The sequence below is a fragment of the Bufo bufo genome, chromosome 2 (assembly GCF_905171765.1).
Source record: "Bufo bufo chromosome 2, aBufBuf1.1, whole genome shotgun sequence".
Taxonomy (NCBI): domain Eukaryota; kingdom Metazoa; phylum Chordata; class Amphibia; order Anura; family Bufonidae; genus Bufo; species Bufo bufo.
Genome location: NC_053390.1, coordinates 577782582 through 577806411, shown reverse-complemented (window position 1 = coordinate 577806411; position 23830 = coordinate 577782582). Strand labels below are relative to the sequence as shown.

The following is a 23830-nucleotide window of genomic DNA, read 5'->3' as shown; positions in this document are numbered from 1 at the left end:
GAGTGACACTGTTTAGAGCAGAGAATGATACAAATACATCATCAAGGCCGATTACATTCTAAATTACTTACCTGTAAAAATAAGAGCACCCTCTAACTGTATTGTGAGTGAAATGTTCTTGGCTCTTCTCATTGCCAAAGTCTTCCAGAGGATCTGACCACAAAATATCACACATGGGCCCGTATGCAGGGGGTTCTTTAAAGCGATCTAACTGAGAAAAGGAAAAGAACAACAGTTTATTTCCAAATTACCAAAGGAGACAAGCACACAACACATATATTTCAAGAGAGAGTCCATCCATAGCTCTATATGTTAACCTTCTCTGAAAATCATTTGAAAGATTCCATAAGTCAAACCATATGTGGATCTAAAGAGATTTCATCTGGAAAATCTCTTCTGATCAATGCGTGTCCAGCTACTCTAACCCTCAAAAAATGCTGATGTTGCTGGGGGCAGCTCATGACCACACACTTCTCCTACAGTGGTCAAGGATGGGGGAATGTAGTACTAAATAGAACCCTTTTAAATGAATCAATGTTCATTGAGATTGGGGTCTTAAGTAGGGTACCTTCTCTATGACACTCATATGCCTTATTTGGCCATATTTAAAAGGCTTATTAAGTGTTCCAAACTCTTAAACCAACAACATAGTGGTCTCACGTGGTACTGCAACTATCTTTACTAGGCACAGTCACTACAAAATGTATAGCACTGTGACTTTTAAACCATGAAGGTTACATGGAGCCCATGGAGTGCTATAGCCCCCCCTTTGATTAGCTGATCTTGGGGACTACAGGAGGCAACCCCTACCGATCTGAACTTGATGGCCTATCCTGAAGATGAGCCTTCAGTATCAGAGTCCTAGAAAGGCCTTTTTGACTTGTAACTAATTTCTAACGTTTTTAATTTAGTCCATGAAACGAGACTGCAAACCTTAGGAAACCTTACACAGAAATAATTTGCAGCTGACTTGTTACATTGACTTCTACATCCATCAAGCCGGCGAATCCAGTCAAAGAAGTAAAATAAAACTTAAATAATTCAGCGAAGAAACAGTAAAATTTTAGCCTAGGGCTTAATATTATTTGAGGGGAATGAAGTGATATTTCATCGCCTTGACGTTCAATTAAAAAGAAGAAAACTTTCATTAGAAAGATGCATTCAGAGATTGAGCTTCAAATGTGTGTCATAAAATATGCAACGCGGAGCTGGAATTCCAAACTTATTTTAGGCTTGTAAATTATTCATGGTTTTGTAACTGAAATACTGAAATGAAATAATGTGTTGATAAATATGCAGACCGTGTTTCCAAATGCCATGGACAGACTTTATACTAACCGCATATTCCATAAAAACGTTAATGACTGCGAGTAAAGATGTAATTAGTCATGGAAAAGAAAGAATAGGTGACTGATACTTCCCTGATCAATCGTTCTAGAACGCTCTTTAAGGTGGCGATACATGAGGAGGGGGATAACATGGCTGGTTTTCTTTCCCTATTGAGAACAGTGGTGCTGCAGGTGTTCAGCAGATGATTATACCTCGTGTCTCCATATCAAAATAGATCTTTTAAGGATTCATAGTTCAGATTTTCAACTTCACAAGTCCAAACTCCCTGCTTCTATTCACAGTCCCAGAATGACAGGGGTTGTCCAAAGCCACTAAATGTCAGAAGGATCTACCAGTTAATCACCCACTGTTTCCAGTACTACGCTCCAGTCCTTTCAAACACTGGTGGCATATTGCTAGGATATGCCACCAATGTCAGATAGTTGCAGGTCCCACTTCTGGGACAGCCTGCGATCTTCAGAATGGGTCTCCGAAAGTGAAAGTGAAAGAGGGCACTGGGCACGCATGGCGTGCTTTCCATTCACAACTATGGGAGTTCCGAAAATAGCTGTGTGAGCACACTTGGCTATTTTTGGAAGACCAATGGAAGTTAATGGTGAGTGCATGCATGGGACTACTGGAAATAACTGCACCAGCACTCAGCTATTTTCAGAACAGTATTAAGGATGGCTGCGCTTGAGCGGTGTGCTCTCCTTCACTTTCTGGGGGCCCTTGCTGACACCTGTGTCTGAGATCATACAACCTCTTTAATTCCAGTGTGTGTTTGGATGGCTGCAGTGGTGAGGTAGTTCTATAGCCCACAAGACCACTGCAGCCAATCACTGGCCTCAAATAGTCTTGTGCCATATATTTTACTGAGGCAAGTGAAAGGCTGCAGTGGTGACATGCAGTATATGGCAGTGCCGTAGGAAAGTAAACAAATCCTGGGGGGGGCGGTGCTGGAGACTGTGGGGCATCAACTTACTCTGGACAAGTTTATAAATAAGTTAGACAAACCCATTTAAAGCAGTTTTCTGGCATCCTCAGGATAGGTCAGCAATATCTGATGGGTGGGGGTCTAAGAACCGATCAGCTGCATGAAGGGACTGCAGCTCTTGGACGAGTGCAGCAATTTCTTATACCAAGTACACCACCATGCAATGTATAGCTGCAGCTCACATTCATCATGTGATTAATGAATGTGACGTCATAGGCCTAAATGGTAGATTGGTGGGGGAGCAGGGAGACAGATCCCCACCGATCAGATACTGAAGCCCAATCTTGAGGATTGTTCAGTATTTCAATCCCAGAAAACGCTTTTACGTTTTAACATTTTGAGGACATGTAGCCTCTGCAGGGGGAACAAAACTTAGCACCGTTTTTATTTATCTTCCACTAAGACTAACTTACTCTAGATGAAAGGAGGTGTCCCACTATTAAGTGATAATTTAGTCAAAGGAAGCAAAACAGAATAGTTTTTTAAACTTGTCTAGATATTACTCCGGTGTCTAGATATTGCTGTTACATACTCGTTATGGTGCTGTCACGGACGTACCGAGACATATGGACGTCTCCGCGACAGTGGGTGACAGAAGATCTGCGAGACTGGCAACACGTGCCTTGATCTAACAGGTTTCCTTTAGGAAATTAGGATTCTGTGTTTAGGATCATTAGGAGTCTGTTTCTGATACTGGCCACACCTCTAACCTCCAGGTGTTGCTATTGTGGTCATTTAACTTTCCTCATTTATAGTTGCTTCTCCCACAATGCTGTGCGGTTTATAGCTTCAGTGGTATCTGTGGTCTGCTGGTGTTTGGTTCTCGGCTGAGTACCTGTTGCTGCCATAGATACTGGAAAGTTCCTTTCCCTTTTGCATTTTGTTTTGGTTTATCTGTGTGTTGTTTTTCCCCCGCCCTTTGTTGTAGGCCTGAGGGAGACTTCTGTTTGACCTTCCTTTCTGTCACTATCACCAGGGTATTATAGGGTGAGTTAGGGCTCTAGGTACTCCTGCGTATGAGCTCACCTACCTTTGGAGTCTGTTCATACTGATGGCCAGTCAGGACTGTGACTAGGGATTTGACTAGGAGGTGTCCTCCTTTCTTCCCTAGCTTTCAGGTTTTGTTCCTTGTTCCCTCTGCTTCTTCGTCCGGTGTGGTGTCTCCATCCCACACACGAGCGTGACAGGTGCCCTCTGAAGTTCCTCTAATTCCTTCTCAGAACATCCACCTAATATGACCAGTGGAGTGGTGACAGATGCACAGTCTCGCTGCTGTTTCCACTAGTACTCGGGTGGAGGAGTGATCCCTGCTAATGTGCCCGCCAGCCAATAAGAATCAGTGCACTAGAACCAGGGGGCACCACTGCAATTATGTATCGGCAATATCAAGACACAAGAGTATTATTTTCTAATTACTGCAACTGAAAAATGATATTTTGCATCGTCTAACAGAGTAAACTAATATGAAATATTGTGACGAACCTGCAACAGCGAGTAAGCTACTCTTAATGGCAGCTAGGGGCTGCCAGAATGCTATCATTTAAATAAGGCAGTGTGAAGAGAAGTTAAGGATTTGGAGTGCGGAGCTAAAATCCCAATAAGGGCACAGATACACATATAATGACTAAGTGAAATAATTGCAGGATAGGTTTCTTGCTTAAAGGGAACCTGTCACCTCTACTATGCTACCCTCACTGAGCGTTTCTAAATGTTCATTGTGTTACCCTAAACATATAAATTACACTTTTCATTTCATTTTCAGACGAATTCAATAAGTATTATGCATTTTTGTACTTCCCGCCTTTTATGCAAATTAACATTAAAGAGTCATATCTTGTGTGACCAGAGAAGAGTCATATTTTCCAGCTCTGACTCGTCTCAGGTTAATTTGCATATGTATCAAATCGTTTTTTTTTTACACAATAAAAGCACACAGAGCTATGGGGACTGGGTATTGCGGATGTGCTAGCGGCCATCTAGCAACCCATGTCCTCAGCTCTATACCCAAAATCCCGGTAACAGGTTCCCTTTAACTGCATTTTCAACAGAGAATAATAAGATCTTTCTTAACACATAACCTAGAGCTCCACGAATCACATGCGTAGGGTTCAAAGCAGTTTTTAGGCTTACAGATAATATTCTCGAAAAAAGAAAAAGAAAAAAATACTTGGTGTCTTCTTCCTATTGCTGCGGCGCATCCCTCTTGCCGTGCGGACGCACACCTGTAATCGAGCACGCTTGCGATATTATCTTTACTCCTTCTTCATAGCGGCACCAGTTTGATAAAGGCCGTATTTGGCCGAAATGTAACATCAATATTGGCCGCAGATTCACTAAAAGTAAAGCATATTTCTACGGAACCACAGTTCATTGGGATGTTTCTGGAGTTTTTCTTCATACAATTGATGGGGTGGGAACCCGACTCCATGAAATTCTAAAGAAAGAAACTACGAGCAGTGTGCGACTAAGTTACTTCTCAACTCAGGTGTCTTCTTCCAAGGCACTTACTTTTCTAATGTCATCTAAAGTGTTGATTTCTGGAGATAAGCCACCATGTACACACAGGAACTGCTGGTTCATCAGAGCAGCCAGAGGAAGGCAGTCAAAGGCATCCATGCAGGCGTCATACACTCTTTCTGAATATTTTATTTTACCTTTTAACGACAGAATGGAATAACAAATTTAAAAAAAAATCTATACAGTACTATCAGAAGAGTAATGTAAAAAAATAAGTATTTTCTAAGTTAGTGTAATATTAAATTTAGGTTGGTTGTGTCACCATTAAATGGTATTTTAATATAATTTAACATGAAAAATGAGTTAATTTTGTAATTTACTTTCTTACAAAAATGCTCCAGTTGTGAGATTTTATTTTTACTTTATTACAATAGTGCCCTCTGGTGTTTAATCTGTATAATAATGTGCACATTTACCTACTGAGGTGGTTGCACATGCTCAGTTATGCCCTTCAATTGCTACCAGCCCTATCTACTGCTAGAAGCTGTGCTAGTTACATGGAGAAAGCTGCTGCAGAAAGGACACACCCCCTGAGAAAGGAGACACATCCTCTGAGCTGCCAGTCTGAAGAGAATCTAGCAGAGCAATGAACAGAGGGAGGAGGGGACCCTCAGAGAGGGCTTGTTATAACTTTTAGAAAGAGACTTATATACTATGTATATAGTGTCTGATTTGCACTTTTACATTAATCATGGCATAACAACTTTAGGCTACTTTCACACCTGCGTTAGGTGCGGATCCGTCTGGTATCTGCACAGACGGATCCGCACCTATAATGCAAACGCTTAGATCCGTTCAGAACGGATCCGTTTGCATTACCATGAACAATGCATTTTTTTGTTCATGATAATGCAAACGGATCCGTTTTGACTTTACATTGAAAGTCAATGGGGGACGGATCCGTTTGAAGATTGAGCCATATTGTGTCAACTTCAAACGGATCCGTCCCCATTGACTTACATTGTAAGTCTGGACGGATCCGGTTGCCTCCGCACGGCCAGGCGGACACCTGAAAAGCTGCGTTCAGGGGTCCGCCTGCTGAGCGGAGCGGAGGACAAACGGTGCCAAACTGATGCATTCTGAGCGGATCCGCATCCACTCAGAATGCATTAGGACAGTACGGATCCGTTCGGGGCCGCTTGTGAGAGCCTTCAAACGGAGCTCACAAGCGGAGCCCCGAACGCTAGTGTGAAAGTAGCCTTAAAGAGGTGTTCCAGGAATTAAATATTGATAACTTATACTCAGAATTAGTCATCAATATCTGATCGGTGGGGGTCTGGCTCCTGGCACCCCTGCCAATCAGCTGTTTAAAAGGGGCAGTGCTACAGTCTCTTCACAGTATACCAAGCACAGCGCCATAAATTCTGTAGTGGCTGTTTTTGGCATTGCAGCTTAATCCCATTCACTAGATTGGAACAGAGCTGCAGAAAGGATGTGATGTCACAGGCTGAGGAAGAGGCTGCAGCATTCGCCTGAGCACCATGGCCTCTTCCGACAGCTGATCGGTGGGGATTCCAGGAGTCAGAACCAATCGATCAGATACTGATGACTTATCCTATTCCTTATTAAAGGTTATGGATGCCTAAATCCCTGAAAACACCTTTAAATGTTTCACCCCATTTAAATCTGTCTAAAGATTCAAACAATATCTACCGTCTAGTTAGCAATACATTTTGGGCCGTGTTGGATAGAGGAGTCCAACCAATCAAGTCTTTCTTCATGAACCTAGAATCTGTTTTTGTGTCATTAACAATGTCACTGCAACCAATGACAAAAATCAACTCCATAATATGAACTAATATGATCTGACATTACATTATTATTTGAAATATTACAGCTGAGCACGTCAAGGTGCTAGCGCTTGGGGCTGTATATACTTGTCACAGTCATGTCACAGGGTATGTATATCTGACCTTGGAATACTGGATTCTGATTTTCCTTTCTGAGTTCCCTATATTCATATACTATAAATGTTTTTTTTTTATTTTTTTTTACTTTGACATGTGCATAGACAGTATAGTGACTTTATGACTAAGGACATTGGATTTGTCTGAAACGCGTAAACAGGAGTAACGGAGATTCTGTTCCCACACATGTATGCCTCAATATGAATGCTCAATAAAGAACCCATGGATTTTATGACCTGTGCTGGACCTTTCTACATATGTTAAAAACTCCAGACTTGGGACCACTCTGGGCATGGTTGTGTCCTCATTTCAGGTGAGCTGTAGGTTTTTGCTTTGTTCACACATTTTCGCGACTTTACAGGAATCCTAACCAGACCATATATAACTGGTATAATCTGGTACGATAATGTGATTGGAGTGAGGCCTAGGACTTGCTACCCTGTACTGTTGTCCTATACAGGCCCCAGCTATTTTTCTGTATTGGCATTCCAATCTAGCCCATCTTTCTCCCTCTTTGTATTTTTACGATTTTGTTTAGGATACTATATACTTTAAAATACATTTTGTTATTTTTATTATAAATTATAATTGCAAGACCCATTGGTTTTTGGGATGGTGCCTTTGATAGGAATATCGGAGCTTGAATACGCTGAGAGTAAAAAGTGACAGTCCAGTCAGAATGGATACATATGAGAGGACCATTTTACTGAACTGTGTACTTGGACCCCCACCGATTTCTAGAGCCAAAGGGCTTCATAAAGATCTTAAAGCTATTTGGCACTGCTCATAGATTTTGGTTACTAAAAGTCGAAATAGAGTGAAAATCAGATCAATGACCATTTGCTTCCTATTGCCCCCAGTTCACCCGCTGTCAGCACTCAAAGCTGCACTGAGGTACACAGTCCAGACTGCTGTGCTAACATAATGGAAAGGACTCCTGTGCGCATGCGCAGCAGTCCTGACAATGGGTATTTCAGTGCAGCTTTAAGTGCTGATAATGGGGGAACAAGGTAGAGTAGGAAAGTAAAAATAGAGATCTTGATTCTTTACCTGCAGTACTACTCATGTACTACTGGAGCTAATACTCCAAGATCCTGGTGACAGGTTTAAGCCCTTTAGAGAGCTCCTCAGAGATCAGAGGTGGTCCAAAACAGACATCACTTGACAACACAAGAAAAATTATAAATGGATTTCCCCTTTATAATATTAGGTGACATCAGGTTTGGTTTTGCTACATAAGTGAATAGGAAGTTATGATTGCTAAGTGGTGATATACACTTGAAGGGTGACTGCGGCAGAAAACAGACCATGCTGTGTGTGAACATGGCCTCATATTGACAAGCTACAAAGCAAGAAGAGCCTGTATGCACAAGGGTCATATCCATTACAATACGGCATACTTACATTCTTGTTTGAAGGTAAAATACTCTGTTAGATGTCTACATTCATGATTCCCGCGCAGTAAAAACAGAGTTTTGGGATATAGAATTTTCAAGGCCCACAAGTACAACACACACTGAAAAGAAAAAAACATAAGAAAACTTCACTGAATAAAATCGTACCTGTTGAATAATTTAAAACTACTTTGCCCTCATCTGTTAAAGACCATTTAAAAAAAAAAGTAAAACAAGGAAAAACAAACGTTCACCCAAATGCAGTGTAAACAAGGCCTTAGGCGACATATCTGACAAAGAGGTGAAGCTAAACCACTCTCTGTTTCCAAAGGCAACCATCAAAATGTTACAATTGGATTTCTATAGGATTAGAAAAAACTGTATTAAGTCAAAATAGTAGAAAAACTGTCAAGTATTACACAAAACTATGTATGGTAACTCATGTAGGGTCAGAAAATACTAAAAATAAATGATGCTTTAAAAAAAAAATATATATATTTAGAATGGAAATTTCTACATAAAATGACAAGTCCCCTCATGGACACAAGCTGTCCCTTAAAGGGTTTCTCCACTTTCCAACTTGTTCCAAAGGTCCCTTCATTGTTAGGCTACTTTCACACTAGCGTTCAGAGCGGGTCCGTCTGGTATCTTCACAGACGGATCCGCTCCTATAATGCAAACGCTTAGATCCGTTCAGAACGGATCCGTTTGCATTACCATGAACAAAAAAAAATAAATAATTTTTTTTTTTGTTCATGATAATGCAAACGGATCCGTCCAGACTTTACATTGAAAGTCAATAGGGGACGGATCCGTTTGAAAATTGAGCCATATTGTGTCAACTTCAAACGGATCCGTCCCCATTGACTTACATTGTAAGTCTGGACGGATCCGTTTGCCTCCGCACGGCCAGGCGGACACCCGAACGCTGCAAGCAGCGTTCAGGTGTCCGCCTGCTGAGCGGAGCGGAGGACAAACGGTGCCAAACTGATGCATTCTGAGCGGATCCGCATCCACTCAGAATGCATTAGGACTGGACGGATCCGTTCGGGGCCGCTTGTGAGAGCCTTCAAACAGAGCTCACAAGCAGAGCCCTGAACGCTAGTGTGAAAGTAGCCTAAGCTGATCCCTGCTGAACACCCAGTGATCAGCTGTAATCTGTGGGGAAACCTAGAAGTCCATGTCTGTTTAGCACCAGAACAGAAATAAAAATAACCATTACGCAGTGCCCAGCGTTAGACAATAGGCTGGGTGTGTAACATAGGACAGGGCAGGACCTACAGGGCAAGACCTGCTCATTGTAACTGCTTTACGTGTTGGCCAAAAGATTAACATGCTCCTCTATTAACTAAGAATTGCCTAATAGGGTACCTGAAAATGTTTTTTTCTAAACTGCTGATGGTGCTAGGTAGTGGTTGGGAGAGCAGAACGAACATCTCTTTTGTGAAACTTATTATCAGGAGTACTGTGAATATGAAGTTATTCTGCCAGGTTATGCTCCTGCAAAAGCACTGGAGGCTGGACTTCTCTGTGAAGTACCCTCTGCATTGAGCTGCTTCATAGACCCTCTCTGGTCTGACTGACTAGAACTAGATTGACAGATGTCTTTTTTTATAAACTATGTTACTACTACTAGTACTACTACAAGGATACCTTGTGCCTCCATTGCACTGAAAAATTTGGCAGAATAAAAGTTCATATTGTCACTCCTCTTGATGATATAAGTTCCAAATAGCTATGTTAGGACTGCTTTTACCAGACTAGTGCGGTCAGCGGTTTAGCATGGTACAAACAGCTGACAAATTCCTTCTACCCCGGGCCTTTTAACCCCTTCAACCCCGGGCCTGTTTTCACCTTCCTGCCCAGGCTATTTTTTGCAAATCCGACATGTGTCACCTTATGTGGTGATAACTTTAAAACGCTTTTACTTATACAGGCCATTCTGAGATTGTTTTCTCGTCACATATTGTACTTCATGACAGTGGTAAAAATAAGTAATAAAAAAATAATTTTTATTCATTAAAAAAAATACCAGATTTACCAAAAATTATGAACAATTAGCAAATTTCCAAATTTAAATTTCTCTACTTTTATTAATAGATAGTAATACCTTCAAAAATAGTAATTACTTTACATTCCTCATATGTCTACTTCAGGTTTGGATCATTTTGAAAATAAAATTTTATTTTTTCGGGACGTTACAAGGCTTAAAAAGTGGGTTTTGGAAATTTTCCGAAAAATTTCAAGATTTGCTTCCAAACTTCTAAGGACCAGTTCAGGTCTGAAGTCACTTTGTGAGGCTTCCATAATAGAAACCACCCAAAAATGACTCCATTTTAGAAACTACACACTACTACCTCAAGGTATTCAAAACTGATTTTACAAACTTTGTTAACCGTTTAGGTGTTCCACAAGAATTGATGGAAAATGGAGATGAAATTTCAGAATTTCACTTTTTGGGCAGATTTTACATTTTAATCAATTTTTTCCAGTAGCAAAGCAAGGGTTAACAGCCAAATAAAACTCAATGTTTATTACCCTGATTCTGCGGATCATGTGATATATTTATAAAGCCGGTCATTACGGATGTGTGTTTTTTTTTCCCCCTGTTTTTTATTATAAAATAAGGGGAAAGGGGCGTTTTTTATCTTTTTTACTTTATTAATTTTATTACTTTATAAATTTTATTAAAACACTTTTTTTTACTTTACTTTATGACATTCACTTTTGGGGGTCTGATCCCCTCTGCAATGCATTACAATACATCTGTATTGTAATGCATTGCCTGTTAGTGTATGACACTGAGTCATACACCAACAGGTTGCCTAGAAGACCCAGCCTGAGGCTGGATCTCCTCGGCTCCCGTAGAAGGCAGTTCCCGATGCCGTGCAAGGCATTGGGCAGCCTCTGCACGGCATCGGGCTGCCTTGTGTCGCATCGGGTACGATGATGCGATCGGTCACCCGACACAAACCTCTTCTATGTCACGGTCAGCGCGGACCGCGGCATAGAAGGGGTTAATCCGCTGGCATCGGCTTTTACAGCGATGCCGGCGGATACAGCAGGGGCCCGGCTACCACGGACTGCCGGGCCCCTGCAGTGATCGCGCCCGCACCGCTCCGGTGCCCGCGATCACTATGACGTACTATAACGTCAAATTGCGGGAACTCAGTGGTTCCCATGACGTAGTAGTACATCATAGGTCGGGAAGGGGTTCACAGAAAGAAAGGAAAACAAGCTAACAGTTGTTCTGTATGCAAACTGAGCAGCCTATGCAGATGATTTACCAATCACTTATATGCACTCATTTAAAGGGGCCAGTCCTGGCGATTCCTCATTGAGCCCTACTGTTGAATAGAACTTACCTTACAGTAAGAGGAAAGCGGTTTGTACCCTTTTGGTTTCTAGGTACAACTGTATTTGTAAGGATTCTGTTAATTGTATGAACATTAAATTATACATGGACAGATGGGTGAATTAGGCTTTTAATATTAATGATGTATCCTCAGGAGTCCTATGCCTATCCTCAGCTGTATGAAGGGAAGGTGTGCGCAGTGTGCACGTGCTGTCTCCTGTCTCTCTTACTGCTTGCTGCTGTTATGTCCATGGCAAAGCAGTAGCGAGCAGGAAGATGGACGGGAGACGGCACATGCACACTGAGCGCGCCGTCTCCTCATACAGCTGATCGGTGGGGGTGCCAGGTGTCAAACCCTTGCTGATCTGATATTGATGACCTATCCTGAAGATAGAAAAGATCAAATGTAGAGCAGCACAACAGTACCTTATGGTGAGGATATTCGGAATGCATCAGCCAGTCCAGTGCCCCAGACCCATGGGGGTTAAAGCAATATTCATTACAGGAGGTAGACAGCAGCATCTCCAATCCAACAAGATTTTATTCACACATGTACTGAAGCAGTACACACAATCTTGATACAGCAACGTTTCGGCTACATCTTATCCTTTTTCAAGCTGTTAACGAAGTGTATGAGCTGAGTATATAAGGAGTATACATTTCAGCTGGCAAATTGGAACACTCCGCGTCATAGCAACCAGTCTTGTAGATGGACTTGTGTCACATGATCGCGATGTGAGCGGACATGCGCAATGGGGTCCAGGGAACGCCAGGACAACGTGCTGTATCGCCATGATAGCAATTTTTAATTACCAGATGGGGGATATTCCAGCTGCAATCACTTCCGTAAGGTACCGTGTGTTTACTAGAATGTTGAGAGTTATAGGATATGTGATTCACATGTGTGGACTTAACGAACACAGGTTTTAGACACAGCGATTTTAAGGTCTTATTGGTAGATTGTAACTGGGAGAGGGACCGCTTGGTCTTTATATACTCAGCTCATACACTTCTGTAACAGCTTGACAAAGGCTACGATGTAGCCGAAACGTTGCTGTATCAAGATTGTGTGTACTGCTTCATGCACCATGTGTGAATAAAATCTTGTTGGATTGGAGATGCTGCTGTCTACTTCTATCCTGAAGATAGGTCCTCAATGTTAAAAGCCCAGAGAACCCCTTTAAACGGGCCAAACTATAAACCAGGTTGTATAGTAAGAGTAGCAATAAGAGGCAGTCATTACTGTACATGTACAATATTATTTATCTGACAAGATAGCTACAACTGGCTAAGGATTCATTCATTAAGTATGAAATTGTAGTTACTTCAATGCTGAAGTATCCTCTGTCAACGTAGTCTCCCAAGAAGAGGTATCGTGTGTTGGCAGGTGATCCTCCCACTTCAAACAACTTCATCAGGTCAAAGAACTGCCCATGGATATCTCCACAAACTGTATGGAAAAACATAAAAATATTCATTTGACTTTTATACATGCTATAACTGCAATACAAGTAAAGGATGAGGTAGAGAAGAATAACAGTGGGAGTAAAGCAAATACAACATTATATACTAAATAGAGAAAGCAATCATCTAATGCAAATAATAATGCAATGTCAAGCTACCAACGCAATCCACTGCCCAGTGGCATATATACTATGGAGCAGAAAACACAAATGGGACTGTGGGGGGCTGTGGCGCTGAACTTCTTCGGTTTCCCAACATAAATTCACAGCCCTTTCTTGCAGATGGCATTAGGGGGAGCTCAGTAACCATATACTAATAAAGCTTTAATTTTTTTTCCATGTTATCCATGTAAGCCTCCTTCACTGGCTGGATTCATTTTTCCATCACATTATACACGGCTCGTTTCCACGGTTAAGACCACCGTGCAATCCATCAGAGGTGGACGTGCTTGTACACTATAGGAAAAAGCACCAGCCTATGTGAGAGACAGAGAGGTCGGCGCTTGGAGTAAATTCAAAGGTCACACAGAAGGGTATACTATGGTTAGCTATGTGCCCTATGTTATTTGTTTACATCCTTCCTATTACCACTATTAAACACAACTGAAGCATACATTGTGGCAGATGCAGCAATATATACAGTAACTGCTTCAATGACTGGACTTGCTTGGTTAAGTGAACCAAATATCTGATGGTCAAAGAAAAGTATAAAGAATGTACTTGTAAAGGAGAGACAGTTTGAGGGCCAAAAGGTGCAAATGATAAGTAAGAAACAAAACAAAAAAAAAAAATGATGATATTTGCATGGCTCTCATGCTTTGGATCCCGTGAAGATACAACAGATAAATGGACATACAGTATATATAGGAGACAAAATATAGTGGTAGGTTGTGGTGGCTCACTAGCAAGTAGTTAAGGTATGGTGCTGCAAGCTCATATAGAGGGAATCACCCCACCCTCTCTTAAAAGACAAATGTAGTAATAGGAAAATGAGCAAGCACTCATACACTTGGCAACCAGATTGACATGTGCAGAAAATATTTATTAAATCCCCATAAAATACAAGTAATAAAATTTATAAGAACAATGTAGCAATAATATACAACATTACAGTCACATATATTGTGGTAGATATGATCGATACTATATTCGATAAAAATATATTCAATAGAAATATTCGATAAATTGAGTGGTAGAAAATTCAATGTTGAAATATTCGATAGAATATTCGATACCACTCAATAGTGTCGATAAATTCAATAATATATATCCCACCAGAAAACTTCAAGTATATGCTGTTATTTGGGAAAGAGGGGGTATTATCTTCTAGCGCTCTATCCCAATTTGGTCAGTGGTCAAGTGTCTCTCCCTTCCTCAGTGGTCAAGGCAGACACTTGACCACTGAGGAAGGGAGAGTGAATCTACCCGTAACGCGTATGGTGAAACAAGTGATGTACCTGCATTGAAAAGCCTCCGATAATACTGTATGGCCATACAGAAGAAAATTTCTACAGTAAAGGATCAACTATTCTTATCGTCGATAGCTGCACCAAAGGAAATTGCGGAACAGAGTGGTAACTCCTGCGATCTTTGGAACTCCTGCGAAATTTAAACCAGCTTGCTGTATGGAGCGACTGAATAAGCCGGCAAATATTTAAAGCTCCATTGAAGCAATAGGGAGACAGCAGATGCTAGACGGTAAGCCAAATATCGATTTAAAGTTTTCTTCAATCCAAAGCTCATATCGACCTTAAAAGGATCAGCTATAAGAGACTTTTCACATTATCAGGATTCCTGTGGACACTTTATGAACATATTGCGCTCACAGTGAATACACCTACAACATTTTCAGTGACAGTTTCCCAAATTGGGATAGAGCGCTAGAAGATAATACCCCCTCTTTCCCAAATAACAGCATATACTTGAAGTTTTCTGGTGTGATATATATTATTGAATTTATCGACACTATTGAGTGGTATCGAATATTCTATTGAATATTTTAACATTGAATTTTCTACCATTCAATTTATCGAATATTTCTATCGAATATATTTTTATCGAATATAGTATCGATCATATCTACCACAATATATGTGACTGTAATGTTGTATATTATTGCTACATTGTTCTTATAAATTTTATTACTTGTATTTTATGGGGATTTAATAAATATATAGGAGACAGTTATAGGTAACATTATTAATAAATCATTACCCATTATCAATAATTATCTATCAGATGTTAACTATTTGTTGTTGGTCTGGGTTTTCACATTGCAGCTGTGGGACAAGAACTGTGCAGCCAAGAACACATAGTTTTCTACCAATCCTCAGCAATTCACAGTAAATAGGGTGCAATTTTGTCGGGTGGTTTTCAGCCATGAGGCACACGGCCATCCTGTGGCCGCAACATAAAAAAAAACAGTTTTATCCATCCATCAACGAACAGTTACCGATCCCCCAATTAACTGTTATCCATCCATCATTCACGGTATCTATACATCCATCAATCAAGGTATCCATCCTTCCATCAACCAACCCTCATGCATCCATCCATCCATCAACCAACCAACCTCCATGCATCCATCTATCCATCAACCTCCATGCATCATGATGGGAATAGGTTCCAGAAATTACTACCAAGACCAGTTAACTTCTGAATAACATTTATTAAGGACATTATATATCAGTATATATGTGGAGGTAAAGGCTGCAATGTTAATTCTTTAAGTAACTAATAAACCGTTTAAATAGAGATAAAAAAAACTCATTAATTAGCGACTTCACCCAATAAATCTAACATCGCAACAATATAGGTGAGGGGGCGGAAACTGCTTGTTGTCCAGTGCCGTGAATACACACTGACCGTTATCTCCTATTACAGGTACCTGGAACGTCCGTTGAAGAGAAGGACCAATCACCATTCTCCAAGGGCACCTGCAACTTTTCCCAGACGTCATTCGCCGATAACTTCACCAATCAAATCCTGTTGCCAGGTAAGAAATCAATAACTTTATTATACACTACATACACCTATACAATGAACGGAACCATGCCATCATGTGTTCCGTCCCTTGTATACACACTTCCGGGCCCATACATGATGGCCATAGGTTCCAGAAATTACTACAAAGACCAGTTAACTTCTGAATAACATTTATTAAGGAAATTATGTATCAGTATATATGTGGAGGTAAAGGCCGCGATGTTAATTATTTAAATAACTAATAAACTGTTTAAATAGAGATAAAAATAAACACGTCCACTCATTAATGAGCGACTTCACCCACAAGCCATGCATCACATGGCACCCCCGAAACATCGCAGACCTTCTTCAATCATATTTTGATGAAGCCAATCCTTGTTGAGCAGCCAAGGTGGCTGCCCCTATTCTGAATGAATGGGCAGAAATATTATAGTCTTGATATCCTAACATAGAGACTTTTCTTTAGAATTGCATCAAATTGAAATCTTGTAAGAGAAGAATGGTCCCGGTGTAGGAATAAAGGACCATCCACCTTTGGCCTACTATACAACCAATTTTGCATAGCCAATATAGGGCATAAACGAGAGTTATGGACTGGTTGTAAAGTTATCCAATGACCTTTTTGTAGTTGATCAGTTTTTAACTTTCGTATGTAAAGTTTCAAAACGTTATCATTGCAAACCAAATCGGAATTAATAATTGGTGATGTACTGTGCTTGTTCACAGCCGTGAATTCGCTGATCCGGAGAGCAGCGAAGGCGGCCAAAAAAAAAAACAGATCGGAAAAACTTAGTTTCTAGATCTGAAGAACATATTGAAGGTAAAAAGTCATATAATTGAATTAAAATTTTATTGGAAATTTGTCTGGTTCATTCTTTTTTTACTTTACATCTATTCAAACCTTTTAAGGCCTGATTTAAAATGAAATAATTTTTTACTTGTTGCAGACCTAAAATTTAGAAAAAGAAAATGCCAATAAAAATTTTGTTTATAGAATGGAAAGAGTTTTTATTTACCAGTAAAATATAAAAGAATTCAATTAAAGATAAAGAATCATTGGAAAACTTATCTAATTTTTTAGTAGTTGCAAAATGAAGTCCATAGTTTCTAAGCAGATGCGTAAGAGGACCATGTATTTGGGGAAAGATTTCCATATTAAGTCCCGCGGAACTCCTAAATTAACTCCCAAAGATGAGTCGGACAAAGAGAGTTGGAGGTTGCCGCATCTGGAACTAGTTCTTTGAAGAGTGTGAGATTCTGGTGAGATAAAGAATCTGCTATTTAAATTAGACTTACCAGGAACATATTTTGCCTTTAGCCAAATATTATTAATCAGACAGAACAGAACTAGCTCACAAAGTAAGATAGTAAGTAACCGGTATAGATTTTGACACAAGACAATTAATAGCGAAAACTACACCATTGTGGTCTGATAACAGAATTCTTTTGTTAGCAAAATTTGGCCTCCAAATATGTAAAGCAACTAAAACAGGAAACAGTTCAATAAAGACTATATTCTTTAAAAAACCCTCATCCTTCTGCAGACCAAAAAAGATAAAAAAATGCACCATAGCCTATGGAGCCAGCTACATCTGTGTACAATTGTAATGCGTCAGACTCAATAAATTCTTGCTGCCAGGTTGTCCTGCCATTGAATTTAGATAGAAATGATAACCAAATATGTAAATCCTCTTTCAACTCTTTCGTTAATCTGATATGTGAGAAAGATGAGAGAATACCTTTAGTTGATTATAAAACCTTTTTGAGAAGACTCTTCCCATGGGTATAACCCGTGAAATGAAGTTTAAAGAACCCAATAGTGATTGTAGTTCTTTTAAGGTGCATTTGCTTCTAAGCCAGTGGTAGATTAATGGAAATTTTGAATACTGAATTCCATTTTTGAAGTATCTATAGTGATTCCTAGAAAAGTCAGAATATTAGTTGGGAAAAGAGTTTTCTCCTCTGCTAATGGAATATATGAAGTCCTTAGTGATTTGGAAAAAAAATTTAAGTAATAGTTGACAGTTGTTGGAATCTCCTCTTCCTACGAAAAGGAAATCATCCAAATAATGTATTCTGTGACCATCTATGTGAAATTGTTCAATAACCCATTGCAAAAAAGATGAAAAAGCTTCAAAGTAGAAACATGAAAGGGTGAAACCCATCGGTAGAGTCTTGTCAAAGAAATACTGGCCCTGGAATTGAAATCCAAGATAATTAAATCCTTTAGGGTGTATAGGAAGAAGTCTAAATGTGGATTTAAGATCCGTTTTGGCTAAGAGGGCATTCTTGCCCATTTCCCTTAACTTGACTATAGCCAAGTTAAAAGAAGAATAAGAAACCGAAAATCAACTTTTGTCTATTCCATCGTTTAATGAATGGTAAATGGGAAAGAAAGGTTGTGAATTAAGCGGAATGAGTTTGATAAATTTTTTAGGGACTAGGCCTAAAGGACACAAGCGAAAATTTTGAAAAGGAGGGCTTGAAAAAGGGGCCTGCAACACGGCCTAATTACTTTTGTTAGTCTTACTGGAGTTGTTGCTTTTTCCTTGAGCATCTTTAGTAGCTGAGGCCCCAGCTGATCCAAGCTTTTTGAAACATTTGAAGACTGGGTGGCTTCCACTACAAAAGGAGCACTCATGTCTATATTTGCAATTAGAGCTCCATTTGCATATATTTTTGTTAAATGCGAAGCATAGGCCTCTTTTGTTGTTACTTTGTTGACGGAAATTAGTATTCTTTTGTGGCAACATAAGGTTTAACCATAGGCCAACATCCTTGTTTCCCCATTGCATATTAGGAAATACCAACAGTTTCTGTCTGAAAGACTCGCCATATGAATTCCAAGCCATTTCACCGAAAATGCGATAAGCTTCCAAAATTGTATCCATGTGATAAAATAAACCACAGCATAGCTCGGGTTTGCGTTCTCCCATGACTGCTGCATAAATGGACAAAGCCTATAACCAATTAAAAATTTATTTGGTTTTTATGTTTTTTGAGTCATAATCCTTAATATCTTTGAATTATGATTTATTAATGGATGATGGGAGTAGAGAATATAAATCAATAAATGTCCTGTTCCATATTTTTTCCTTTACTGAAGCTGAGAGGTGGTATCCTAGTGGGGAAATATGACAAACCAAAGCTTCTTTAAGGCAGGATTGTTTTATACCTTCAAAATTATTCGTTTGAGAGTTAAAAACAAAGACTGAATCTTTATTTGTGCCCGTAAATCTTTCATTGACTAATTGTGGATTGACAGATGTCTTATCCACCCAGACCTGAGCTAAGGAGTTTGAATACTCCTTATTTGTGTTTGATATGAACTTCAAAAACTCATTAAATAAATGTATTTTATCTTCACTAAATTGATGTGATTGATAAATTGCGCAGGGTCTGGGTGCCATCCTGGCTATTATGACCGTTAATCTCACCTTTGTTACCAGATCCAACTGTCGGTGGCTCAACTGTTTGTTGTCCAGTACTGTGAATGCGCACTGACAGTTATCTCTTTTTTTTTATTGTAATCAGGAAATTTGACAAGATAGAAACACATTACATCAATGTATACAATCAAAGGTGATAATGTCCATTATAAATATGTCCTGATTTTTATTTTTTTCCCTTCCATTTAGAACCCCCCCGCCCTCCCAACCATCCCCCCCAACCACCAATTTCCTACCAAAATTAAATATCTTCTTTATTCCATGTTAAAGGGTTAAAATATGCCCGACATCATATCTTACCAGGTAAACCCCTAGTTTCTTGGACTGCCAATTTTCCTAACTTTCCTCCTGTTTGTGCTTCTAAATACCGTTTGGTTTGTGTAAATGGAGACAACAATTCGCTAATTTCCACCTCTGACAGAGTTGATTCAATATATTTTCTCCATTTTGTGATGAACTTGCCTTTTGACTTTTCTTTGCGTCTTTCAATCTCCAATCTTTCCAAATAAAGCACCTGTTTCATGGTCCCTAACACTTCCTCCCATGTGCGGATCTCGTTTTGTAACCAGTGCCTCAAGATCAATTTCTTGACCGACATAAGCAGTATATGTACACCTTTCTCGGACACCCCTACTCCCACTTCTTCCGATTGGATTCTTGGTATAAATTGGAAAATAAATTGCAGTGGGTGGAGTGTCACTTCCACCCCCCACACTGTCTTTATATAATCTGTGGCTTGTGACCATAGTGACTGTAGGCTCAGGCAATTCCACAGACCATGTAGAAGTCCTGCTCTAGGTAGTGAGCACTTAGGGCATTGTCTCAAATAATGAGCTTGTGCGTCCCTATGTGATAAGTCAAAAGCATAAGTTGCCTTGTGTATTATCCTCAGTTGGGTTTCACTCCAATGTTTATTATATAATGCTTTTCTTATCTTAACTAAACCCTTCCCTCATTTGTTTGGCCAGATTCGGAACGTTGAGTTCTTTTTCCCAGGTAGAGAAGGCTCTTTCAACACCTATAGTTTGTGTATTGTGGAGTCTGCGGTATAACTGACAGGGGGAGCATGGATTTATCTGAACCCAACAGTGCTTCAAACCAAGCCAGTCTATTTGACTCACCCAACCTCTCCGCCTGTGCTCTGCAATAAGAGCGTATCTGTTGGAACGGAAGAAAATGAGATGTGGTGACTCTAAACTTATCTCGGAATTCGTCCCAGGGGATCAGATTTTGCTTTGTGCCATCTAGAATATCACTTAACTTTTTTATGCCCTTTTGTTTCCATTCTGTGTAAATTTTATTGTTTCTTCCCTGGGAAAAGGATGGCAACAACCACAATGGCATATGAGGTGTAAGATAAATTGGTAGTATATATATTTTCCTTATGGCCTTCCAGGCCATGATTGTGTCCCTCAAGAGTATTGATTGTTCAGTTTGGGGCGGAATGTCTCTAAGGGTGGGTTCACATCTGCGTTCTGGATTCCGTTATTGCTTTCCGTTATAAAATGGTTATAACGGAATCCATAAGACGGAAGGACGGATCCATTATGCTGCCCATAGACTTGTATTATGACGGAAGCCTTTAAAAAGGCATTCCGTTTTGCTTTCTGTCTTAATAAAAGTCTATGGGGAAGCATAACGGATCCGTTTGTTTTCCGTCTTGCATAACGGGACCCAGACGGATCAGTTATGATTCCAATAGACTTCTATTAAGACAGAACAAAACAGAATGCCTCTAAAAGGCTTCCGTTTTGACTTCCATCTTACGGATTCCGTTATTTTTCGTTATAACCATTTTATAATATCACCGGAGCGTGGTCAGACATGATCAAGTCAGATATCACTACACTTTGGACTTTTGATAGAAGGTTGGGAGATAGAAAATAATCCAGCCGTGACCATGAAGACTGAGCATTGGAAAAATGGGAATACTCTCTCCCAGCCGGGAGATTGCAGGAACGGAAGGAGGGTATGTGCGCCTCTCGGATTAAGACGTGATCTGGGGACTTGTTGGGGCCGATCTTCCCATTCGTCATGCACCCTGTTACAATCTCCTGCTACCATCAGTTAACTTTTCCCCTCCTGTAGTATGGCTATCTTAAATCTGTGGTAAAAATACCTAGCTGTATTTTTATTAATCGTCCCTCTCTATCTGCCGTGGTAGTTTTGACCATGCATTGGAAGTTTTTGTGTAGAAGAAAAATGACACCTGCCCTATTCCCCAGCGAGGAAGAGCCTATCACCTGACCCACCCATAGTAGTAGAGTCTCCAGAAATCCTGCTCCTCTAGGTGTGTCTCCTGCAGAAGAGCCACATCGACCTTGAGTTTTTGTAAAAGTCTCAAGGTTGTATTGGGAATGCAAGCCTTTCACATTCCAGGTGGCGATTTTCATGTTATCCTTTTCATGCTGATCTCTGCAGGAGACACCACCCGACGACAAAGGCCTGACCTCCAGGATCCCATATTTGAGTCCCCTTCTTCAACACGGAATAAAGATAGATCTCTTGACCCACCCTCCCTTCCCCCTCCCCTGAACATAAATCTCAAACTGCTTAAACACAACAATATCGTCAACAATCTGGACCTCTTTTTTCCGCACATTCTTGGGTATAGTCGTTGTCACTACCCATCTCTTAAATCAGACTATAAACATGCTTCTCCGTTGCCTCCTATGCCCTTTAGGTGTAACAAACATTTTGTCATCCTGGCATTATTTGCTTACGATTGCAGAACTAGCTGCTACTGGTTACAGTCTCTGTTCATATTATCTCGCTCATATTCTAAAACTAGAGTCATTAGTTAAGCCCCGCCGAAAACAAGACATGCCATGGAAAACTAATATATCTTTCCCCTTAAACATCTCACGTCTCCAGTCTAGGACAGAGTCCTCTGTCAGTTCTACTCCGATCCTTGGTTCGAGAGTTGCGAGTCTTCAGATCTGTCGGCTCCGCTGGGTAGCTTTGGGGATCCGCGTCACCCCGATGTCTTCTCACGTCTTCCCCTCCCCAAGAAAAAGTTCTGCTGTGACGGACTGGTCTGGGATGTAGAAAGATCGTTCTCCAATTCCAGCACCTCTAATGCATCCTTAGGAGTAAGGAAAGTCTCTATTCAACCGTCCGGGCGGAAAACTCGTATCGTTGCTGGATATAGCAACGCAAACCTAGTCTTCTTGACCAGAGTAGAGCAGATATATGAGAAGGCTCTCCTGCGCATTGTTACTTCAGCTGAATAGTCGCTGAACAGCAGTATCTTGTTGCCCCGCATTGTCAGCGGTTGTGTACTACATCTGTATTTGCTTAGAATTGCTTCTTTTGCCGCATAGTTCAAATATTTCACAATGACAGATCTTGGTCTAGAAAGTCCTGGATCTTGGTCCGGATGTTTTGGCGGTCCCAGTCTATGTGCTCTCTCCACTGTGAACTAGCCTTTCAGCCCTAGGGCCTGTGGTATTTCTGCCGCACAAATCTGGGCCAGCTGGTTTGGTGAGACTGGCTGTGATAGGCCCACAATCCTTAAATTGTTCCTTCTGGATCGGTTCTCCAGATCATCAACCTTATATTTTAATGCCTGATTAGTATGGAGTACCTCTCGAATCTAGGTGTGGGTCTTCTCCAATTCCTCCTCAACCAGGTTAACTCTCTGCTCCAACTCGGCCATCTGTGTGGTATGCTGATGCACCTCACTCTGGAGCTGTTGCAGTGCTGTGGAAACCATCACTTCCAGTGTGGCTTTTATTTCAGGCGTCAGGAGCTTGGCCACTTCTATCGCCATGGTTTAGCAGGATATAGGTAAGTCCTGGTCAGGAGACCGTGAACCATCATCCTCCTTTGAGTCGGCGACCCTCGATTCAGTCTGGCGTTGAGGAGGTTGTGAGGCGGACCTCGTGTGCTGCAAGCTCGTTCCATCACGGTCGCCATCTTGCCCCGCTGCTTTTTGTCTGCGTGCTGCAGGAGTGACGGATGTGAAGTTTGGGAGCCGGACCTAAGCAGGAATTTCTCCATACAGAGTTCCCCTTATCAATTGGGGTTGAGTTGAGAGAGGGGTTGTTGGCTTCTACGTGTGTGGGCTCCCCGATTTTCGGGCTATAGGTCCCAGAGCTTCTCACTCTCCCGTCCTCACATGTGCGTGCCGGAACCGGAAGTCTCATCTCGTTCTTTTACAGGTACCTGGAACGTCCATTGAAGAGAAGGACCAATCACCATTCTCCAAGGGCACCTGCAACTTTTCCCAGACGTCATTCACCAATGACTTCACCAATCAAATCCTGTTTCCAGGTAAGAAATCAATAACTTTATTATACACCACATACACCTATACAATGAACGGAACCATGCCATCATGTGTTCCTTTCCTTGTATACACACTTTTGGGCCCATACAATCTATCCTTTGTTGTGATTCATATGTCACCCATCCATCCATCAACAATTATCA

The 23830-nt window shown here is 40.7% G+C and overlaps 1 protein-coding gene across 4 annotated transcripts in view; it reads right to left on the bottom strand.

Annotated features, from left to right (window-relative positions):
• Positions 1-23830, bottom strand: part of PPP3CA (protein phosphatase 3 catalytic subunit alpha) — a 242511-nt gene that overhangs the window by 57108 nt on the left and 161573 nt on the right. For all 4 annotated transcript variants that reach the window (XM_040418212.1, XM_040418214.1, XM_040418213.1 and 1 more), the window contains exons 3-6: positions 12825-12949; positions 8155-8266; positions 4835-4980; positions 72-211 (exon numbers count right to left, since the gene is read on the bottom strand). In XM_040418212.1, coding sequence (XP_040274146.1) covers positions 72-211; positions 4835-4980; positions 8155-8266; positions 12825-12949 — 523 coding nt within the window. The remainder of the gene's footprint in view (positions 1-71; positions 212-4834; positions 4981-8154; positions 8267-12824; positions 12950-23830) is intronic.